This window comes from Acyrthosiphon pisum, chromosome A2, assembly GCF_005508785.2.
Source record: "Acyrthosiphon pisum isolate AL4f chromosome A2, pea_aphid_22Mar2018_4r6ur, whole genome shotgun sequence".
Classification (NCBI taxonomy): Eukaryota; Metazoa; Arthropoda; class Insecta; order Hemiptera; family Aphididae; genus Acyrthosiphon; species Acyrthosiphon pisum.
Window position 1 is genome coordinate 57,152,076 of NC_042495.1, and position 21,146 is coordinate 57,173,221.

The following is a 21,146-nucleotide window of genomic DNA, read 5'->3' on the forward strand; positions in this document are numbered from 1 at the left end:
TGCATACGACTCAACGATTAAACTCATCGGCGAGTGTAAGAAAACTATACTGTAGAGTGTAGCAATGTGCAAAATTATAAATGCTGGTTGGTGAGAAGCTGCCACTTATACGGTGGAGGATGGTAGTGGTACACTGTTTCCGCGATATTTCGTAAAACGCATAAAATCTAAACAAGTATGTAGGTACTAGGACATTAGGTAGTCACACACTCACTGAATAAAAATAAATCAAAACACTATAATGTTGTTAACAGGAAAGTAAATAAGAAACAAGAAACATTTCAAATATTTGTCTAAAAAATATTTTTATGAAATAATATGCATTAACGACTGTAAAAAATCGACTATATGCCAAATATGCCTTTACACCCAAAACATGCAAAAACATGCACTATCAAACTTCATATTATTATTACTATTGTTATGAAACGGATTTGTATCTCAGCTAGCATGTTTTCCTGTGTAGCAAAAAAAACATGCAGATGCATGAACTTACGAGCCCTGATTATAATATTAATTGTACCGGCTTTTGGCGGTCAGAAAATGATCACGACAATATTTTTCTATGTTAAACACCGCAATCAGCTGCAACAATTAGTATGATCAAAATACATGCTCAAGATCCGAGATTAAATACTTATTGTTAATTATTTTTAGTTGTCAATAATATATAATAATTATCCGTTTTTTAAATTATTATCAATTTTCTTTAATTGTGATTTCTGTTGAAGCCAATTTATTCATTTAAATACTTTTTAGAAACGATCACATAATTTTGCTATAACTAGTATTTAAACAGATCGCCTTAGGTTAGGTTAAATTTTTAATCGACGTTTTGTTTTTATTGCCAATTTTAAGACAGTTCAATTTATTTAATCCAGTAAACCGTATAATAACCCACGTCAACATTTAAATTTTATTTTTCCGATCGCCGCCCGTTGTGTGCCTTCAATCCGTACGTATACAGGGTGATAACGATTGAAAAATGCGTCTTTCAAAGTTCACAATATACACGAACAACAAAACAGTTGTTTTACAGTTGTGAATATTTTACCAGATGGTTAACTAAATATGTATTATTGGATTTAGTTTTTCCTAACTATATCATAATATTATAATTATCACGAAAAGTGACCTAGGAGGGTCTGACCGTCCGCAAAATGTTCGCATTCAAAACGAAACGTTTATGGAAAAACCGTAGTGGGGAAAAAAACCAAAAAAGTTGTGCACGAGTATAATAATATACCTACTAGATATAGATATATTTTAGTTAGAATGCTAATAACCGGGCTTAGATAACACGACAAATCGACTGGAAACAAACACCGGAACGCGTGACTGTATATAAACTATAAACTCAACGAGACGTTCGTGGTGTGTGTAAAGTATAATAATAATAATATTATATATTATGTTGTGTATTAAAAAAAAAAATTCTCCAACCGACGCAACAAGGGCGGCGGACCCGCGTTAAATTAATTTATTATTAAATTGATGCGATCGACGCGAACAGAAGAAACGCGCTGACGTGAAAACGATAACTTTGCACATCGATGACTGCAATAATAATGTGTTATTATAATGTATTGCTAGGTTTACATGAATTATTATATCGGTGAAGCAGGGCCATATTTAAGATTTTGTCGCCCACGGGCAACAACATTATGGTGCACCCGACTGGTTATGATTAATTTTTCCTATTTTAGTATTTTTACACAATATTTATTATTCACACAAAATAAAAAAAAAATTGTCTTATGATTAACTAAATATAATTATAATAATTATGTATAACAAATTCTTGTGGAAGACTGAATTGTATTATTATATTGTATCAACGATGTTTTGGTAAATCTATTGTGTAAGGATTACTTTCAACTCCCAAGCCGTCTAATCGTGGCGGTGAGTCTGTACGCGTAGATCAATAATTAATCACGACGCACGGTCCTATAAAATTTTTCTAAAACGAGAGGGCATAACATAATAATGATAATAATATACTCCTAACGTGCAAGGATACTGTCTCGTATATTATAACAATGTATTAATTATTACGACATGCGTGAATTATAATGGAGCGGATCGTGACGATTACCTATGTATATACTCGTGGGTTATGGATGGGTTATGGAGGGTGACGGGCCATCGACGGTGATTTCGGGAGGGGGGGGGGGTTACTTTGGTTTTTATAATACGTGTATTCTACGACGTGGGTGCAGGCGGGTATAGTACCCATCCCGCGTACATAATTCCTCCGACATAACTGCTAATATCCACCCCACTCTATATAATAATATAATATACGGTATTATGATGTAACACGCAGGTAAGTGCATTGTGCGCTGTATGTATATTAATAATATTATTATATACGACACTAAAACGCAAGAGCAAGCTACCTGCTACCTATATGCGGCTGTAATCATACGTAATAATAATGATATATTAACTCCGGTGTATACCTAGGTATATAATGATACAGTGTGATCGAACACCCCGTCACCCCGGTCGGATGTACGTCCCTGCATAATCCGATATTGTCGCGCGTACCCTTATATTATGATAATATTGTATGTACGCGGAGTGTAAAATAATTGTCGTTGTTTTAACGACGGCTTCTACCCATACTTATATATATATATATATTTCTATTATATATACTTTACCTACGCCAAGCACTGTATATATAATAATAATATGTACCCACGCGCGTGTATAGTACGACATCATAAAATGTGGGCGACGCGATATTAATCGGTTGTGAGGCGCAGTGTGGTGGTTTTATTATTATTACTGTCGTCCGTTAAACGGCTACAACATATTATAATATAGTTCTGCGGGTAGTACTCTATAATCTGTGTGTAGTTATAATGTTACAGATTATAATAGTACGGACCACCGACAATATATTATTATATTATAATATAATATAAATTGAGTAGATAACTTGGTATGTGCGGCGGCAGTTTCGTGTTTGGATCCGGTACTTATCTTTAGATATTATATTCGGAAGACGATTTCGATCACTGTATATTATTATCATTTGGTTACCGTCAAAAGTTAAACGTATATATAATCAATGATAATGTGCTTTTAAATCAGGAATATACTGAAATGTTATGCACGCTAACGTGTTTTGGACTTGGCTAAGCTACTTCACTTTATTTCCACCAAAACAACTAAAGAGGAATTTAAAAAATTCTACCCATGTCAAATTTCCAACCTATACCTACACAGAAGTTGGTTCTACATACAATTGTTTATTGACAATCCCACCATAGTAATATAATGTAATCTAATAGATTCCCAACCCCACCAGGGCTCAGGAATCTAAATATTCATCATAATGTTCGAATTTCATTTAAAATGTCAAGCATACAGTATATACATACATCTAAGTGATATTGGCTTGACGAGTTGTATAAATATAATGTAGAAAATGATTGAATATCGAATCATCTGCCGTTCAGGCATCATGGTTTGTAACTTATATTATGTCTTTATAGTATATAATATATCTGAATTGACAGAATTGAATTGAGAATACAAAACAACAATTTAGGTGTGGCGTAGTGGGTACAAGAATTTTGTATCCTCTGACTACCACGGTACTGGTGCTATATAAATAGGTTGTATTGTGTAAATTGAACTTGCCAGATAAAAATATTATACTTTGGCGGAGTGGGGGCGCACAAAAGATTTGACCGACCGGCGTTCTTATATATGTCGCAATGCGCCGGTGGCGTGACTGGGGAGGAAGTAGCGAAACGACCCGCGGTTTAGTCCCCGAGTCCGAATGCGTTGAGACGACAACCAGAGTGTGCTCTGGGGCCCGTGCGCAGAGTCTTATGTGGCCCGTCTGCCACAATACTATAACATATTTGATTCACATTTCACATAATAAGAAGGTTGAGCTACTTCCATGTGCTATACTGCTATGATCTTGAGCGCAATTAGCAGCTGACAAGAAAGCTGGTCGTCCATTCCACATCAATTTTTTGGTTTTTTGTCTGATCCAGAATGTTTCATCCCATTGCAGCTTCCACTATGCCCTTCCATATATTATTATTACATTCATACCTCTAGTTGATAATCATTTCCTATTCCCAAAAGTTTGAGGTCATCTCTTACTCTGTCACACACTCACAGCACCGCTACCTCGGAAGGCCGGTCGGTCTTTTTTCTTTATCTGGTGCCAAATGGTCTCCAAATTATGATTTATCATTTTAGTCGGCCTTTCACTAATCACTCTACAGTCTACGAACAAGTCCGGGCGACTTATCTATCTGCAGTTTTTAAGAGCTTTTATTATGCCTATATGGATTATAGACAATTAATTCTTTCATTTTTACCCATTATAGTTATTTTTTTTTTCTTATATTCTTCAATATAACACTCAGTGTTATTATTTTGATTTATCTTAGGACCATAATCCATAACCATCTGTAACATTTCGATTTCGATTACTATAATAATATAATAGGTATAGTCTATTCTTGTCAGATATAATTGATTCCCATGCGCCGAACGCGCAAAGTCTTGTACCTACACGTGTAATAATATTATGTTAACTATTAATAACGGTTTAACGGACAGCGACGGATTTATTTCTTCGACGGAACACGACGTACCTATATATACGAAAGCTCTGCGCCATTGATAACCTACTGCACATTATCGAGTACCTTCGTTCAAAATCGAACGGCAAGCGCATTGATGCTTATACTCGCCTGCTCAGTGTATCGGTATAATTAATACGTATGTGATGATAATAATATAATATATTATGGGTAGCTGTTATACGCAATTGTAGTGCACGGTGGAGTGAGCGCTAATTGCCCGAATGTACGCGAAACATCTGCTGATGGCTGCTGTCGATCACGAGCTTATTTATTATATATATGTCTACCCCCCTCCCCAACCATTTTCCAGGTGCCGATCTAAGACGATTTTGTTTTGCCATCAGAGCCGGGAACTCTTTGGTTGATTCCTCGACAATACGTCATGTTACGCCCGTGTGTATATAAGCGCCCTGCAAATGCTGCTCTGTAGATGTGTTTGAACATATAATATACAGAGTGTAACAGAAAGAACTGAAAAATATAGTCAGCTAACCACGCAATAACTTTGGTTCTAATCGATATTTGCAAATTGTATTTAATTTTAATTTAACTATTACCATTATCACACATCAATAGGACATAATAGTTCAATTTATTTGTCAAATATTGATGATAGAATTAAGTTATGGTTATAATTACACTTTTTAGATTTTTCTGTTACACCCTGTATATAAGCAGAAATACGTGCCGTTGTAATATTGTTTGTTTTGTCACGGCAAACAACAAACTACTTCCGGCCGCTTCCACTGAGACGTGTCGACGATTACATTATATCTTATTATTATTATATTTTAAGGACGACGACAGACGTCAGAGACTCAGAGAGACCGACGTTGTCGCAATCGTCATTCTGAGATTATAATATCACACGCTTATAGCATACAGTATACACAAAAGTATATATCAGTGCAAAAAAAGAATAAGCACATACATATTTTATTTATGTAGAGTGGGACAAAAAGGATGGTCTCTATAGTATGGCTTAGAGTATTCAGTGTATGCCATAATATAACAATAGATTATGTATTACAAGATAGGTGTGAAAACATGTCTTTATTGAAAATGTTTGTTGAAACATAAAGTGATTTGTTGTAAAACCGTGTAATTTATTTAAGTCCCGTTATCAACATCTCAGTCATAGGAACTTCTCACATTTTATTTTGTTCTGTTTTTACTATTTGTTGTATCGAAGAAAATGCACGTCAAATACCGAGTATTAATAATTATTATGTTTATATTGATAAACCTCTAGTGGCTCAGTATTCTAAAATCGAAAAAGCTGGCCAAATATAAAACATATTCTATTTTTTTTAAACATTCATTAAATTAAGTCAGTGCCTCTCAAAACGTTTTGTCATGGCTAAATTCAACGTAAAACTGTCAAGGCCCCCTTAATAAAAATCATTAATTATTTTTTCTTTATTAAATACTAAAATAACTACATGTATTATTTCAAACAAATAAATTATCGACCGTGATATTGTCGGTTATTTAATAACCAAATAACCTAGGTACCACACTCAATTTTAAGTTGAAAATAATTATGGTTTTTTTTTTTTTTTTTTAAAGTACGCTTAAAGAAAATAGTTTAAATAAATTAAAATTAAATATTTCAAGACTCTCCAATAATATAGCCACGGCCCCCAGTTTGAGAAGCACTGAATTAAGTGATGTCATGTTGTGATTTTCCATCATTAATAAGTACCCAATGACATATTTAACCATTATGTCCAATTTTTATTTTTTTTTATAGTTATTAATTTTATAAATTTATGGTTAACATAATATCAAGTATTGTTTTCTTAAATAAACACAGATTTATTATAAATATAATTGTATAACTGTACAAGTTAAGTTAATAATTAACTGTATGAATTAAAAAATATACTTTTAATTAATTGAAGATTCGCAATTAAATTGTTCAAAATTAGAAATCAAACGTTTAAAACTAAAGTGTCCTACTTCGGGCAGCTAGATTTAACGCAGTATTAATGTATACGATGTGTAATTTAATTTGGTATATAAATAGTAAGAGAGTCTTGTGAATAAATGTAACTATTTGTTACGTTATTTTATGGACAAGATAAATAAGTAAGTCCACCATAATGATACGTATTTAAGACCCTCAATTCCTAATGAATTATTATTTAATTTGAACGTCTAATTATTTTATTATAGTAGATAGGTAACAATTATAAATTTAAAGAATCATGTCAACATCATGTTATCACGAGTTAAAAAACGTGTTGTATTACATATTCAACGTTCAAAGAACATATTATTTTATGTAACTTTTTTGGTGGGATTGTATTGGCGGGGTATGCAGTGAACTTATTTTTAATTATTAAGTAAAAAAAAAAATACACATATAATATGGACTTTCGGACAGCTTTTTTTGATTTTAAAACAATGTGCTTCACCTGCATAATTATAGACATAATTAACAGAATTTAAAATATTAAAAAAAAAAATTAAGTTTCACGGAACATACAATTAATAATAATTCAACTGTGACTGGCATTTGCATCTCCGATGCTCAATGGTCTAGTTAAGCGGAGATTATTTATTGACTTATAATGAATTCATAAATTACTTGACTTTAATGTAGACTGTCCGGATCTACTCTATTAAATAAATTTCAATGTACCAATTCCCTCTATACCCAAAATAAATCTACTTTTAATATTAAAGTGTACCATTGCCAAAATGATAGCCTTTATAGTTTATGCACCTATTATTGAACATTATATTAGAACGCTGTCTGCCTGTAAACTGATAAAATGTTATGACTTACGTCTTGATGGTTTATTTTTCTTGTACATAAATATTTAATACTTACATAAATTTAATTACATATATGTATTTTAACTGTCAAAATTATTATTTATAATTTACTCACATTCTAAATCATAAAAATATATTCTAAATAATGTAGATTGTTTATTTACTTTGTTCCTTATGTTTATTGTATTAGGCTTAAAGCCGTTTATATATATGTTACAAATTATTATTTATATTAATTTTTGTAAATGTTGCTGTACAATTATTGCTCCTCGGCCCTCGGAGCGTTATTAATAAATAAATATGTTGATTTTTGAACGAAAATGAGAGTAAGCTTCTTAAGATATACAATCCTAAATGTCATGTATGATGAACATAATATTGTGATAAATGATAATATATACCTAATGGGGAAATATATAATTTTAATACATTTATTTTTTTCATGTTTTATTAATAATATAGCTAGATTTATTATAGGTACACTTAAGGGATTTTTTTTTTTTAAATAGAGGAATACTACAATTTGTAATAGTGTTTTTATAAAATTAGTAAATTTCATAAGCTGTGTATTATTTTTTAATAATATTTTATTCCCGTGTTATTGATACAATAGAAAATAAAAAACGACCATGGACTCGCACACGAAGGGTTTCGTACCATCATCAGCTATAAACATGTTGGCAACACTGCTTATATTATATATTCTAGGATTTTTAGTATTTGTTGTTATAGCGGCAACAGAAATACATAATCTGTGAAAATTTCAACTTTCTAACTTTCATGGTTCTTGAGATACAGCCTGGTGACAGACGGACGGACGGACAGCGGAGCCTTAGTAATGGGTCCCGTTTTACCGTACGGAACCCTAAAAACAGCAACATGCAATTACATGAGGAGGGAGACCTACCAGTATGAGAACCCTCAGATTTTGCAGATGTATTTTACATTTATACTTATATGTATTAGGAACTCGAGCGTACATAATATTATATTATGTACTCAAGCGCTAAACGTTAAATTATTAAATCGTAGTGAAGTATCTAATTATATTTATATAATATTACCTTTATACGAGACTTTAATGTTTAATATTTTCGTCATATTATCACTATCGTGGTAAAATGGTAAAGGTCTGGTGGGTGTGTGCGTGTGTGTGTGTTACAACTTACAACGTACTTATTATTTATTGACGACGGTCGATCTAACCGTTGTTTGTATAATATATGTATTCGGGTCATGACTCCACTTTACGGTTTCCGTTAATTGCGCGAAACTTAGTCTCCACTGTTCCGACAACGTGCGTTATACCTATGTAGATATTGTGTAGACAACCACAGTCGAATATTTCTAAATTTATCGAATATCTCTATTTTGCAATGACAGTCTATAATAGTGTAATAATAAATGATGTGTAATAATACATTAGGTCTAAGTTGTTAACTTCATTAGGTATTAACTATTAATTGTACAATGTACATGCACACTAAATATGTTAATTTAACACATACACCGCTACAGTGCTACACACACACTTTTATAATATATTATGTTAGGGGCCTGGAGTGGCTTGGCGGTTGGTCTCAGTCACTAACGTGTTCTGAGGTCAAGCATCGGCCGGCGTCGCTAGATTCCGGATGACCGATGGGTGACCTAGTACTAAGTAAAAGTGATTTTTAACTTACACAAGTAAAACATAATATGGTAGTTTTCATATTATTATTCTATACTAAATATAAATATTTATATCGAATGTGATGTTTGCATAACAATTTTAGATTCTGAGTGAAACGATGAATGTATTGATTTTACAATGATGTGTGTTTTTTAATTTTGCGTCTGTCATCACCTTTTAGGACAGTAAAAATGCTTGGATTTTCTTTAACAGTACTTTTTCTGATAGAAAAGTGAATCTAATTGGTACATTGGGGGATCAAAAGTAAATATTTCCAGTAGATTCTAAAAGCGCCGTGAAAAACAAAAGAAAAATTAAGGAAAAACGTGAATTTTTACGCAAAATCTGTTTTATGAAAATTCTCATTTGAACAAAAAAATTTTGACTGAATATTTATGTTTGCATTTTCTATACACCATAACATTTTTCAAATATTTTGATTTATTTTGAGCTGTTTACGGATATTTTAAGTTTCCATTTTTTTTAGTTTTTTTTTTCTATAAATATCAATACAATTTTATTTGTTGGTTAAAAAAGCTTGAAAATTTGAGAGAAGGTTCCTATTATAATGTTCCAAAGTCAGATGAAAAAAATTAAAAATCCACAGTTTTTTTTTATTAGCATTTAAAGTTCAAAAATTGACAAAATATGTAAAAATTACGAAAATTAGCAAATTATTTTGAGTTAAGAATTCGTAAAAATTTTTTTTTTTAAATCTCAGATTTGAAAATGTAATATAAGATTCCTCATAAATTTGTCTACCATTAAAAAAAAAAAAATGTCTACAAGCAAGTCAAATAAAATTTTTATGAGAGTTTGAAATTCATATTTTTACAACATTCGATATTCACTCGATTTCTCACGTAACGATTTTCTTATTTTGTTGTAATTAAAAAATGAATGACTGTAGATACTTGAAAATTTCACTGAATATTTATATTAGCATTTTCTATATACAAATAAAATTTTGAAAATAATTTGACTCTTTTTGAGCTGTTTACGGACATTTTCAGTTTTCAATTTTTTAGTTTTTTTTTCTATAAATATCAATAAAGTTTTATCTGTTGGGCCAAAAAGTGTAAAAATTTAATACAATGCTCCTGATATATTGTTACAATAGCAGTTGAAAAATATTAAAAATACATAGGCAAAATTTTTTTTTATAAGCATTTAAAGATCGAATTTTGACAAAATTTATCAAATTTAAAATTGAATAATTATTTCGTAGTTAAAAATCTATAAAATGTTCAACTTTTATATCTAAGGATTGAAAATTTAAAACAAGATTCCACGTAAGTAGTTAATTCTGTTATCAAAAAAATCTAAAAAATACATTTACACAGTTTATTTTTATAGTAATTTTAAGCTCAAATTTTGATGAAATTACATATTAAAAAACCTGGAATAACTATTTTAGTTATTTTGTTGACTGTATAATATTATTCGTGGGTACTTGAAACTTCTAAAGTATACTATTATATATTATCTACGATAGTACCACGGTTTGTTGTTTATGTATGACGCGTCACCTAATGGATATTCTGATATGAATAATTTGGAATTTATTATAGGTACCTATTATAGGTCAATTTTTTTTTTAATATCATAGATAAGTATATAATATGTCTTATACCTAGACTGACATACTTTCTCCGCTCAGAATCGTTTTTCTTATACAATGATATTATATGATTGAATTCAAATTTAATACCATCCATTATACATTGACCCACTTGTAACCTACTGTACAGCAGAGCGACATCCACTTACCCACCTTTTTTATTAATGCATTCACTCAATATGAATGATAAATTCACTGACCAATTAAATTAATTCTTTTGACTCAAAATTATGGTTATGTATAAAGTTTTGTAATTTTAAGATTTTGTTATTATTGTGTAATAGTTCTAACTTCTAAGTAATTTTATATACAAAACAAACTTCGAGCTATATTTTTTATTAGATTTGTATTTTATTTTATGTTATTGGTTTTTTTTTTATTGTTTTATTACCTATATTATTTGGTTCAAAATATGAGTTTCCTTTAGTTATTTGTTAATTTGTTTTTCAACAATACTCCTTTATTTTATGCTACGGGATATAGAAATATTTATTGTTAAAAAAATGGACGTTGATAAAGTGGAAAAAAAAACTCGTTATGAAATCACCTTGAGTTTTGAAAGATGTATTTTGTCTGAAAATTTATGGATTCGATCGTGCGTCTCTTGCATTTCAATATTATTACATTTGACAGGGATAGGAAGTCACCAGCTACAGCCCCGTCGTATGAATCTCAGATTTATGGGTTCATGTCTTATTTGCATTTTAATACTACCGGCAGGTAACTTTTGACCATAGTATTTCTTATTTTCATAATAATAATTTATATAAGTACACAGAACAGTTGATTTATGTTTTTATTTTTTTGTTTGCCAATAACCATGAATTTTATCGGGAATTGCAAATTTATTGAGTCAACGAGGGTCGATGAGTGACTAGAACTAAGTACAAGAAAATGCTTTTATAGTCTTTGTTTTTGAACGTAGAAATACTGTGTTTATTTTATTACACTATTATAAAACATTATCATCTGGTAGACCGTTCATAACTTTTGAAATGTTAAACTATCTACACGAAATTATTTTAACTGTGAATTAATTAAATGTATCATAAAATGATAAACTTTGTATATACACATTTGAAATAGTTGCCATTTTGTGCTAGTTTTATGTTATCATTGAAAAACAAATAATAACACAGTGTAATATTATGATAACTAATATATTTTATAATACTCAGAACATGTACAATTTTTTTTTGACAACTTACCGGATGTCATAACAATGTGACTTCACATTGTGATATATATTTTATAACAATTTTTAATAAGCATAACGCTATAATATATTATGATTCAACATGCATCGTTTGATGAAATTTTCAGATTTTCTTACAAAAATATTAAGTGCCCGTATTACAATCGTTAAACTAAGGTTAAACCGCCGAGTTCGGTCGGTGAAATCAGTGGGTTAAGCGTAACCGAGGTTTAAACTATGATTGTAAAATGGGCCCTCAGTATTTGTATTTATTTTATTGGCACTATGTTTGGAATTAATTCAGATATAAATTGATTTCAATAGTATCGTGAACATAGAAAATACAAATTAAAACTCAAAAAATAGTATCAATATAGAAATGGTGGTGGAATCTGATATAGACAAAGCTGAAGTGAGACCACGTAACATTTTGTGAAAAGGATTGTAGTTGAGTTCATAGCTAAGAAGTCTGGAGGTACATGATGGTGAGGAAATTGATATAGGAAATAATTTCTAGTGTTGTAGTTGGCTACTAAGAGAAACAAAGGAGAGTATGCCAGGATTATATATACTTAGGTATACATTATAAGTATAATATAATAATATATATATATATATATATATATATATATGTACTGGAAAATATTTTATAAAACTATTCTTATTTCTTATAGTTTGTATGAAGTATATCAGGTATTAGAAATTAATATTATACATGTCATAATATGTATTAACACTAAAAATAGTGATATAACAGATATTTTGATATTAATTGTCGTTTTCGTCACTACGTTTTGGGAAAATGATAACAAAACCAGTATCTTAATTGTTTTTGAATTTTAAATACAATGTTTTATCTACATGTCCCCCATCTGCATCATTTTTAAGCTGATGTACTGTTGGAATAAAGTTATGTCAGACCATGGACTGACTAACATGACCAGTAGTATTGACTATGGCTTTATGTATTTCAAACTCGTGTATAATATTATGATGTACACAATATACTATTGTTTAATGTGTGCTATTCTCTTATTTAATATTACCTATTATAGTACAAAATTGCCAATTATTATAATATATAGATTAATATATTTAATGTTTGTATTAATTTTGAACGATCGAAGAGGTAAACTTAAATCAATTTATTCATGGACCAGCATACTCTGAAACTTGGCATGTAACTCTGCTCTCTTTGATGTAGATACCTACAGAAAGCTATTAGGTATAAACCTGAGCGCCAAGTAATGTTCAACAGTGTTGCGACTTATCTAGACGAAAATTTCATTATATATTATCATATATAGATAAAAATCTACTAGACATATTTTTATTTGTCTTAAATCTATATATATAAAAATGAAGACAAAAATGTATAACAATTCATCAATCGAGAACGGCTAGTCCGATTTGGTTCATATTTTTTTTAAGATGTTCGTAACTGCCAGGAGAAGGTTTTTACAAAATACAATTTTAGAAAAAACCAGCGGAAAGGTAGGAAATCTCAAATCTGTATGTCAAAAATACAACAGTGGTGCAACAGTGCATTATATTATATTGGTTACTATTGGTTAATCGGGCATGTTTGTTGATTTCATATAATATAAAAATGAATCGCAGAATGTGTTGCTAAGCGCAATAATTCTATTGTACGTTTGTTGTGACTGAATTCCTCCTAAAAGGTTAGACCGATTTGAATGAATATTTTGTAATACAAAATTTGTATGCGTTTGCGTTTATTCATCTGATTTTAGTACGGTTAGGTTAGGTTAGGATTTTGTATTAATTGATTATATCAATCCACCATAAGCAGAATACGACAAACTTGGTATAACTTTAATACTTTAGGGTTAAATTCAGACTTGGGTAGTATTCGAAATACTTTTTAAATACTTTTTTTTAAAACTATTCAATACCGTATTTTGAATACTTTTTACAAGTATTCTGAGTACAGTATTCGGAATACTTTTTTAACATCCAATATTAATTTTAATATAATATTTTATAACTAACTAGCTGATCTCGTGCACTTCGTTGCCCGTTTAATGTACCAACTCTATATGACTCGAACTTTGTACAATTCGTTGTTTAATATTCGGTGTATGGTTTTCAAAATGTATCTTAACTTTTCCGTTTCCCAGAATAAAAATTCTGATTCGCAGCAGTATATTATCAGGTAGGCAATCTACCTACGGTAGATCGCGGACCCCGTGATGTTTGTACGTAGGTATATGATTTAACTATAAAATATCAAAGTTATACCAAGTTTGTCGTATTCCACCTATGGTAGATTAATATAATCAATTAATACAAAATCCTAACCTAACATAACTACTAATATCAGATGAATAAAAAAAACCAAATTTAACCATTCCTAAATTAGTCTGTCTTCTTCCAGTTACAGCCAAAATATGTACCTTGTATATTTTGTGTTGCATATTCAGTAATAAGAAATTTAAGCTGTTTTGAACAATTGATATTATGTGTCTTACCTATCGTATAAAAAAAAACCAAATTTAACCATTCCTAAATAAGTCAGTCTTCTTCCCAGAGGTTTAATCTACACACAAACATTCATACCAAGCTGAACCCGTGCACTCCGTTGTCCGTAAAAAATTGCAACTTAAAAAATTATGATTGTTCAACTGGTTTTTGGGTGTAACTTGCTGCAATGTTCAATAACTTGATTTGGTGCTAACTTGTACCTGATCTGCCCAAATAACCAATGGAAACCAATAATAAATAAATATTAATTTATACTGTAGACTGTAGCCAATGTCAACTATTTAAAAAATAAATAAAAATAAAATTTCCAATTTCCATCGTGAACCTCAGATCCCTGTTTGAGCACCTCTTTAAAATGCAATTTTGAAAATCCTTTCTAGTGCGCCTATACATAGTATAAGAACATTTACTGAAAATTTCATATCCATAGCTCAGCAGTTCCGGCTAAGCGATGATGAATCACTCAGGACAAAGTCTTTTTATATATAAAAGATAGATTATAGATAGCCAGATAGGTGTTTATTATCAAGATTATAATAATGTTCATTTATAAACAAAGAATTGAAAAAGTAATATTTTTGCTATTGAAATCTAAATCTACTAATAAAAAGTATTCGAAAAATATTTGGAATACTTTTTGTGAAGTATTCCAAATACTTAGGAATATTATTATCATTAAGTATTCGAATACATATTCTGAATACTATTTTTTTTAAGTATTCAGAATATATATTTGAAATACTATTTTTTTAAGTATTCAGAATATATATTTGAAATACTTTTTAAAAGTATTTTACCTAAGTCTGGACTTAAATCATACACTAACGTACATACAGCACGGGGTCCGCGATCTACCGCAGGTAGATTGCCTACCTGATAATGTACTGCTGCGAAGCAGAATTTTTATTCCGGGCAACGGAAAAGTTAAGATTAATTTTGAAACCATACACCGAATATTAAATAACGAATTGAACAAAGTTTGAGTCACATATAGTTGGTACACTTAATGGGCAACGAAGTGCACGGGTTCAGCTAGTGAAATATATTATATAGACATTTATTTTATATTATAGTAAAATATACATTTTTACATTTCGTGTTCGAAACCAATACTAATGTGATTTAATAGATGGTTATAGGTAGTACTTTTGAATAGTGTTGCGTACACCCGCTTACAGGAGATGGTGACAGAATGGATGATGGTAGTTGCAATTATGATCGACAATTGTTGTTGTAAAATGATGTTTTTATTGAAATGCAAGGTAAATGTCACAAGACAATTTGAACTTATACTGTTTAGACTATTCGAATCAACGAAGATGGTTGGTACGTTAGAAAATAAGCGATCACTTGAATACTTTCTAAGTCCCAAAAAACGTCATTAACTGAAATAATCTAAGTCAAAAGGAAGAGTGATTCACATAGGTCTAGTACAGGGGTGCTCGTACGTAAAGTGTGGAATCACGTCTGAGGATGGACCGTTTCGGGTACCCCTATATAGTCCCTCCTCCTTACTTGTCCATGGCGACCTGTGCCACCGTTTTCCACGATCCGTGTGATCGATCACCCTCCATAATTAGATGGTTGACTATACTCATAGACCATAGTGCATGTGCTGATCTGTGACTCAGAAATGCATATTATGTGCCTATTGCCTAATGCTGGCTATTAGTTCTATGATCAATGCGGAGTAACGTTACTTGTGTAGTCTTGTCACAGTGCCAAGCCCAAATTCACAAAATTTACTACGCTCCGAGGATTTCCCACAGTTGTCTTACTAACTCTGGTGATTGCCCGTTTTGTCATATGGCCGTTGCCAGATTGCTTATAAGTTATAAGTTATAACTATTCCTCTCCCAGGGTCTCGTCGCAACACTGACATTATTCTGACTATCTGTTTATCTATGTGCTAATATATAATATAGTATATTGTATATTGCGTATTATAACTATGTGTAGGGGCGGAGTTGAAGGGCCCGTACATAGCAATAGTATGAACAAATTCCAAGCAGTCATTAACTCTAAAATATAAAATATAGGTAATATTGTTAGTCAATACACAGAATAGATTTAATCAATTCTATGATCAACATTTCATCACTTATTTTTGGCTGTTTCGTTATTATATTTTATTGTAGGTACATAATTATATTTGATCGGTTGTGGGCTTGTGGCGATAGAAAATACAACGTTTTATATAATCATAGCTTAATAATTGTTATACAAATTTGATTATAGCGTATTCTGCGTATACTGTTTTAGAAGAATAATATTAATCAATATACATAATAATATTATAATACTTTATAATAATATTTTGTATATCCCGTGAAATTACCCAGGCACGTAAACAGGGGGTTTTGGGGATCAAATCCCCCCTCCCCCCCAAAAAAAAAAATTAATAGTTGTATTATTTATTTATATATATAGATTATGAACACTCCCCCACTTACACTGCCCGTAGATGATGACTACTGCAGCTATGTGTTAAAAGAACGCTACTCGGCCACTTATTGTCTCAACGTACAACATGGCTTATTTTCGTTCACTATAGTTTCATTAGTATGCTGTTAGTTTTGATATTGGAGAGAATCGATCTAATATCAAACTTTTAGTTAAGAGCTTTATCTGTAATTAAGCTTCGGAAATTTTCGATATTTTAATTTTCAAGAAAGATATGGAAAATATCACATATTTAAAATGCTCATATCTCTCTTGAAAATTTAAATATCGAATAAAAACTGACAATTCTTATCTAAAAGTTTGATAGTACAATACACTCTATATATTATATAATTAACGGAACGCTATTGAGTCTATTGAATGAAAATTTATTTCGTAAAGGTATTAGATTCCTATGTGGCTAAGTGTAATCATCCCAACTAAAGGTACTCCCGAAAAAACGAGGTTCACTAAAACTAAAATAAAATATACAAAATTATGTCATTTTATATTTTTATTCTTTTATTATAGGTAGGTATAGTTTATAATAATATAATAGAGAAAATAATAATAGTGACCAAGAAACATCAAAGGTATAATTTTAACTTTTAGATATTATTGGTTATAAAAAGGTTAATCATATTTTAAGTTAAATATATATTGAATACAATTGTTTATAATATGAATTGTCTGGAGTATTAAGTAGTTTTTGAAAAATCAAGTGTGATATCCAAATTTTGTTTGTGTGCATAGATTTTTACACCTGATGCTTTAAATAGATCTTTAGTGGCTGTATCTTTCCCTTTACCATATTTCGGATTCGTCAAATACACTACTTCTTTGATACCCGACTGAATAATTATCTTTGCACATTCAATGCATGGAAAACGAGTTACATACAAGGTACAATCTTTTACATTAATCATAGAGCTTTTATAAAACACAGCATTCATTTCAGCGTGGCATACTGAAAATATGGATTATGATCAACTAATTAATCTAATTTATTAACATGACATAGATAGTTATAAATTTTATTGCTTACCATAAATAAATTTGTTTAATGTCAAATTCTTATTATTACCCCATGGAAACTCATCGTCGTTACATCCTGTAGGCATTCCATTATATCCTGTGCCTACAATTGTATTGTCCGAGTTAACGATACAAGCGCCAACTTGACATACAGGATCTTTACTACGCATAGCCGTCAAATATGCTATAGCCATAAAAAGATTCCTGCTTAAATCAACTACCGGACTATCTAATTTGGGAAAACTAATTATAATATTCTGATTTGGCGTGTGTTCTCTGATTTCGACACCCGATGCATCAAACATCTTTTTAGTGGCTTGATCTTTGGATGATTTTAGATCTGGCATATACACTACTTCTTTGATACCTGATTGAATAATAATTTTTGCGGCTTCACTACATGGATAAAGAGATACAAATATGGTACAGTTTTGTATGTGTATAGAGTTTTTATTAAGTATAGCATTCATTTCAGCGTGGCATTCTGAAAATAAAAATGAGAATCAAATGTATTATTTTATCAGTGTGACATGAAGAGGTAGTAATATAAACATAAAAACATTAAACATTTTTACTTGCCAAAATAACGAGCAAATTTATGATCAAGAAAGTTTCCATTGTTACATCCAGTAGGCATTCCGTTATAACCTATGCCTACGATTTTTTTGTCCGAATCAACAATACAAGCACCAACTTTTTTTTTAAGATCTTTGTTGCATTTGGCTGTCAAAAATGCAATGGCCATAAAAAGATCATCCCAGCTTAGATAATCTGTTCGTTTTCTACATGAATAGTACAATTTATAATACCAACAATTTTCATTTACATAGTATAATCTATAATCTTACTCATTTTTTTTAAATTTTTTTTCAGTATCACTAGTATCACTAGTATCATCATAGGAATCTGTAGTTTCATAAATTGAGCTAATTTGAGCTTCAGATTCAACAGCATTTTTTGTAACTATAAAATTATTTTGATAATTAATTTTTGAAATTGTGTGGTTTGTAATTCTTAATGTTGTATCACCATTTTTTTTCAAAATTGAGGTGTACAATATATATTCAAATTAAAAAAAAAGGTAGGCAAGTGGGGCTCTCTGCTGTACAGTAAGTTACAAGTGGGTCACTGTAATGGATGGTGTTAAATTTGAATTCAATGATATAATATCATATTGTACAAGAAAAACGATTTTGAGCGAAGATGGTCAGTCAGTCTAGGATATTACTAAGTATATTTGATGATATTATTGTGAATAAAGTAATTTATATATAACTAACTTATTTACGTGGTACCTTGTTTTAAATTTTCAATCCTTAGATATAAAAGTTGAACATTTTATACATTTTTAATTATAGAATAATTATTAAATTTTGTCAAAATTTTAAGTTTAAATGCTTAAAAAAAATTGTACCTGTGTATTTTTAATATTTTTAATAACTATTGTAATAATATTTCTGGAGCCTTCTATTAAATTTTCACGCATTTTTACCCAACAAATAAAATTTTATTGAGAATTATACAAAAAATACTAAAAAAAATTGAAAACTGACTATGTCCGTAAAGAGCTCAAGAAGAGTCAAAATATTTTCAAAATGTTATGGTGTAGGTATAGACAATGAAAATATAAACATTCAGTGAAATTTGCATGTAGGTACCAACAGTTATTCGTTTTTGAATTACAACAAAATAACAAACTCGCTACATGAGAAATCGAGTAAATACTCAATTTTGAAAAAATTTGAATTTCACACGCTCATAAAAATTTAATTTGACTTTCTTATAGACATTTTTTTTTGATAAAGGTAGATAACCTTATAAAGGATCTTGTAAGTATTACATTTTAAAATCGTAGATTTTAAAAAATTTTTATGAATTCTAAACTCAAAATAACTTGCACATTTTCGTGAATTTTACGTATTTTGTCAATATTTGAACTTAAAATGCTTATAAAAAAAAATTTGTGGCTATCGATTTTTAATATTTTTTATCTGTATTTGAAACAATATATTTGGAGCCTTCTATTAAATTTTCAAGCTTTTTTACCCAGCAAATAAAATTTTATTGACAGTCGCTCCGCCCAGAATGAAAAAAAAATGTATCAATTTTGATGTATCTGTAATATTTTATAGGTTAAAACTGGTTTAAAAATGGGCTTCTTTTCTAAAACGTAGGTATTGAAGAATTAAGTCAAAACTTCTTATTGCCATTTTGGCCTAAAACGTGCATTAATATATTATATACGATCAAATTTTTGATCCAAAACGTTTCATTGCTGTATGTTTTTTCAAAAACGTGTTGTTGCCCATGTTTTAACTACTTTTAAGTGTTGATACCCGATTGAGCACGGTCGTTATCGGCCGACCTTTTAGACGACCCGATTGAGCACGATAAAAAAAAATATTGTGTACAACGTTGTCAGATTTTCACTAGGTCCTACGTATGTTGTGTAGATATAACCAAAAACGATTTTGGTATCGATCGATGGGTAGGTACCCACGGAAGTTTAAAATAACTGGGATAGATAGGAAACCAGAATTGTATCTACAACGATTGCACTAAATTGTAACTAACTGTTATTGTATGTACCTATGCTGTAAATAAGACTTGGTCACAGTTAGCCTGTTCTGTTGTCTCGTCCTCGTAGTGCGGTAGTGTGCAAATTTTACGATGGAAAATAATGAAATAAAAATTATTTTATCCGAGAGATGTAAAGAGTTGGCAAATGTTGGAGCTTTCAAGTACAGGTTTATTGGGTCCAGGAAAAATGGTAGGCCATTGTAAAACTAAAAATAGTAGATAAGAAAATCCATTTTATATGACATTGTCGACGTGCGACGTCCTAGCACGGCGGCAGTCAACAATGGAGATGGTATAATTGTGTTTTAATGTTTTAATGTTTTTTAATTTTTTATAATATCTTCTATTTTCATGAAATAATTACAATTTAAACATGAATAAATAAATTATTTCAAATTATTTTTTTAATAAATCTTTAATAATCAGAAATCAAAATTAACCAAAAATAACCGAAAATAACCAAAATTAACCGGTATTTTTCAAAACCGGTATTAACCGGGTTCTAGAACCCTTACATTTTTTAGAAAACCAAAACGAAACCCGGAACCCTTAAACAAATTAATTTAATAACCGGAACCGAAACACCCTATAGGTTCCAGTCCCTATTTTGAGTTTGAGATTTTGATTGGTATTTTTCACATTTTTTTTATTTAATTTTTTTTATATTATATAATATTATTATATTCAGTA

General features: G+C 30.2%; 2 protein-coding genes across 5 annotated transcripts in view; both read right to left on the reverse strand.

The window, feature by feature from the left end:
* LOC100569170 (WNT1-inducible-signaling pathway protein 2) overlaps positions 1–21,146 on the reverse strand; it is a 314,202-nt gene that overhangs the window by 55,631 nt on the left and 237,425 nt on the right. The gene's annotated exons all lie outside the window — the stretch shown is intronic.
* LOC100161474 overlaps positions 17,465–21,146 on the reverse strand; it is a 4,596-nt gene continuing 914 nt past the window's right edge. For both annotated transcript variants that reach the window (XM_029489000.1, XM_029489001.1), the window contains exons 2-5: positions 18,725–18,839; positions 18,456–18,658; positions 17,887–18,360; positions 17,465–17,808 (exon numbers count right to left, since the gene is read on the reverse strand). In XM_029489000.1, the coding sequence (XP_029344860.1) occupies positions 17,540–17,808; positions 17,887–18,360; positions 18,456–18,658; positions 18,725–18,839 (1,061 nt within the window). In that variant the 3' untranslated portion in view covers positions 17,465–17,539. The remainder of the gene's footprint in view (positions 17,809–17,886; positions 18,361–18,455; positions 18,659–18,724; positions 18,840–21,146) is intronic.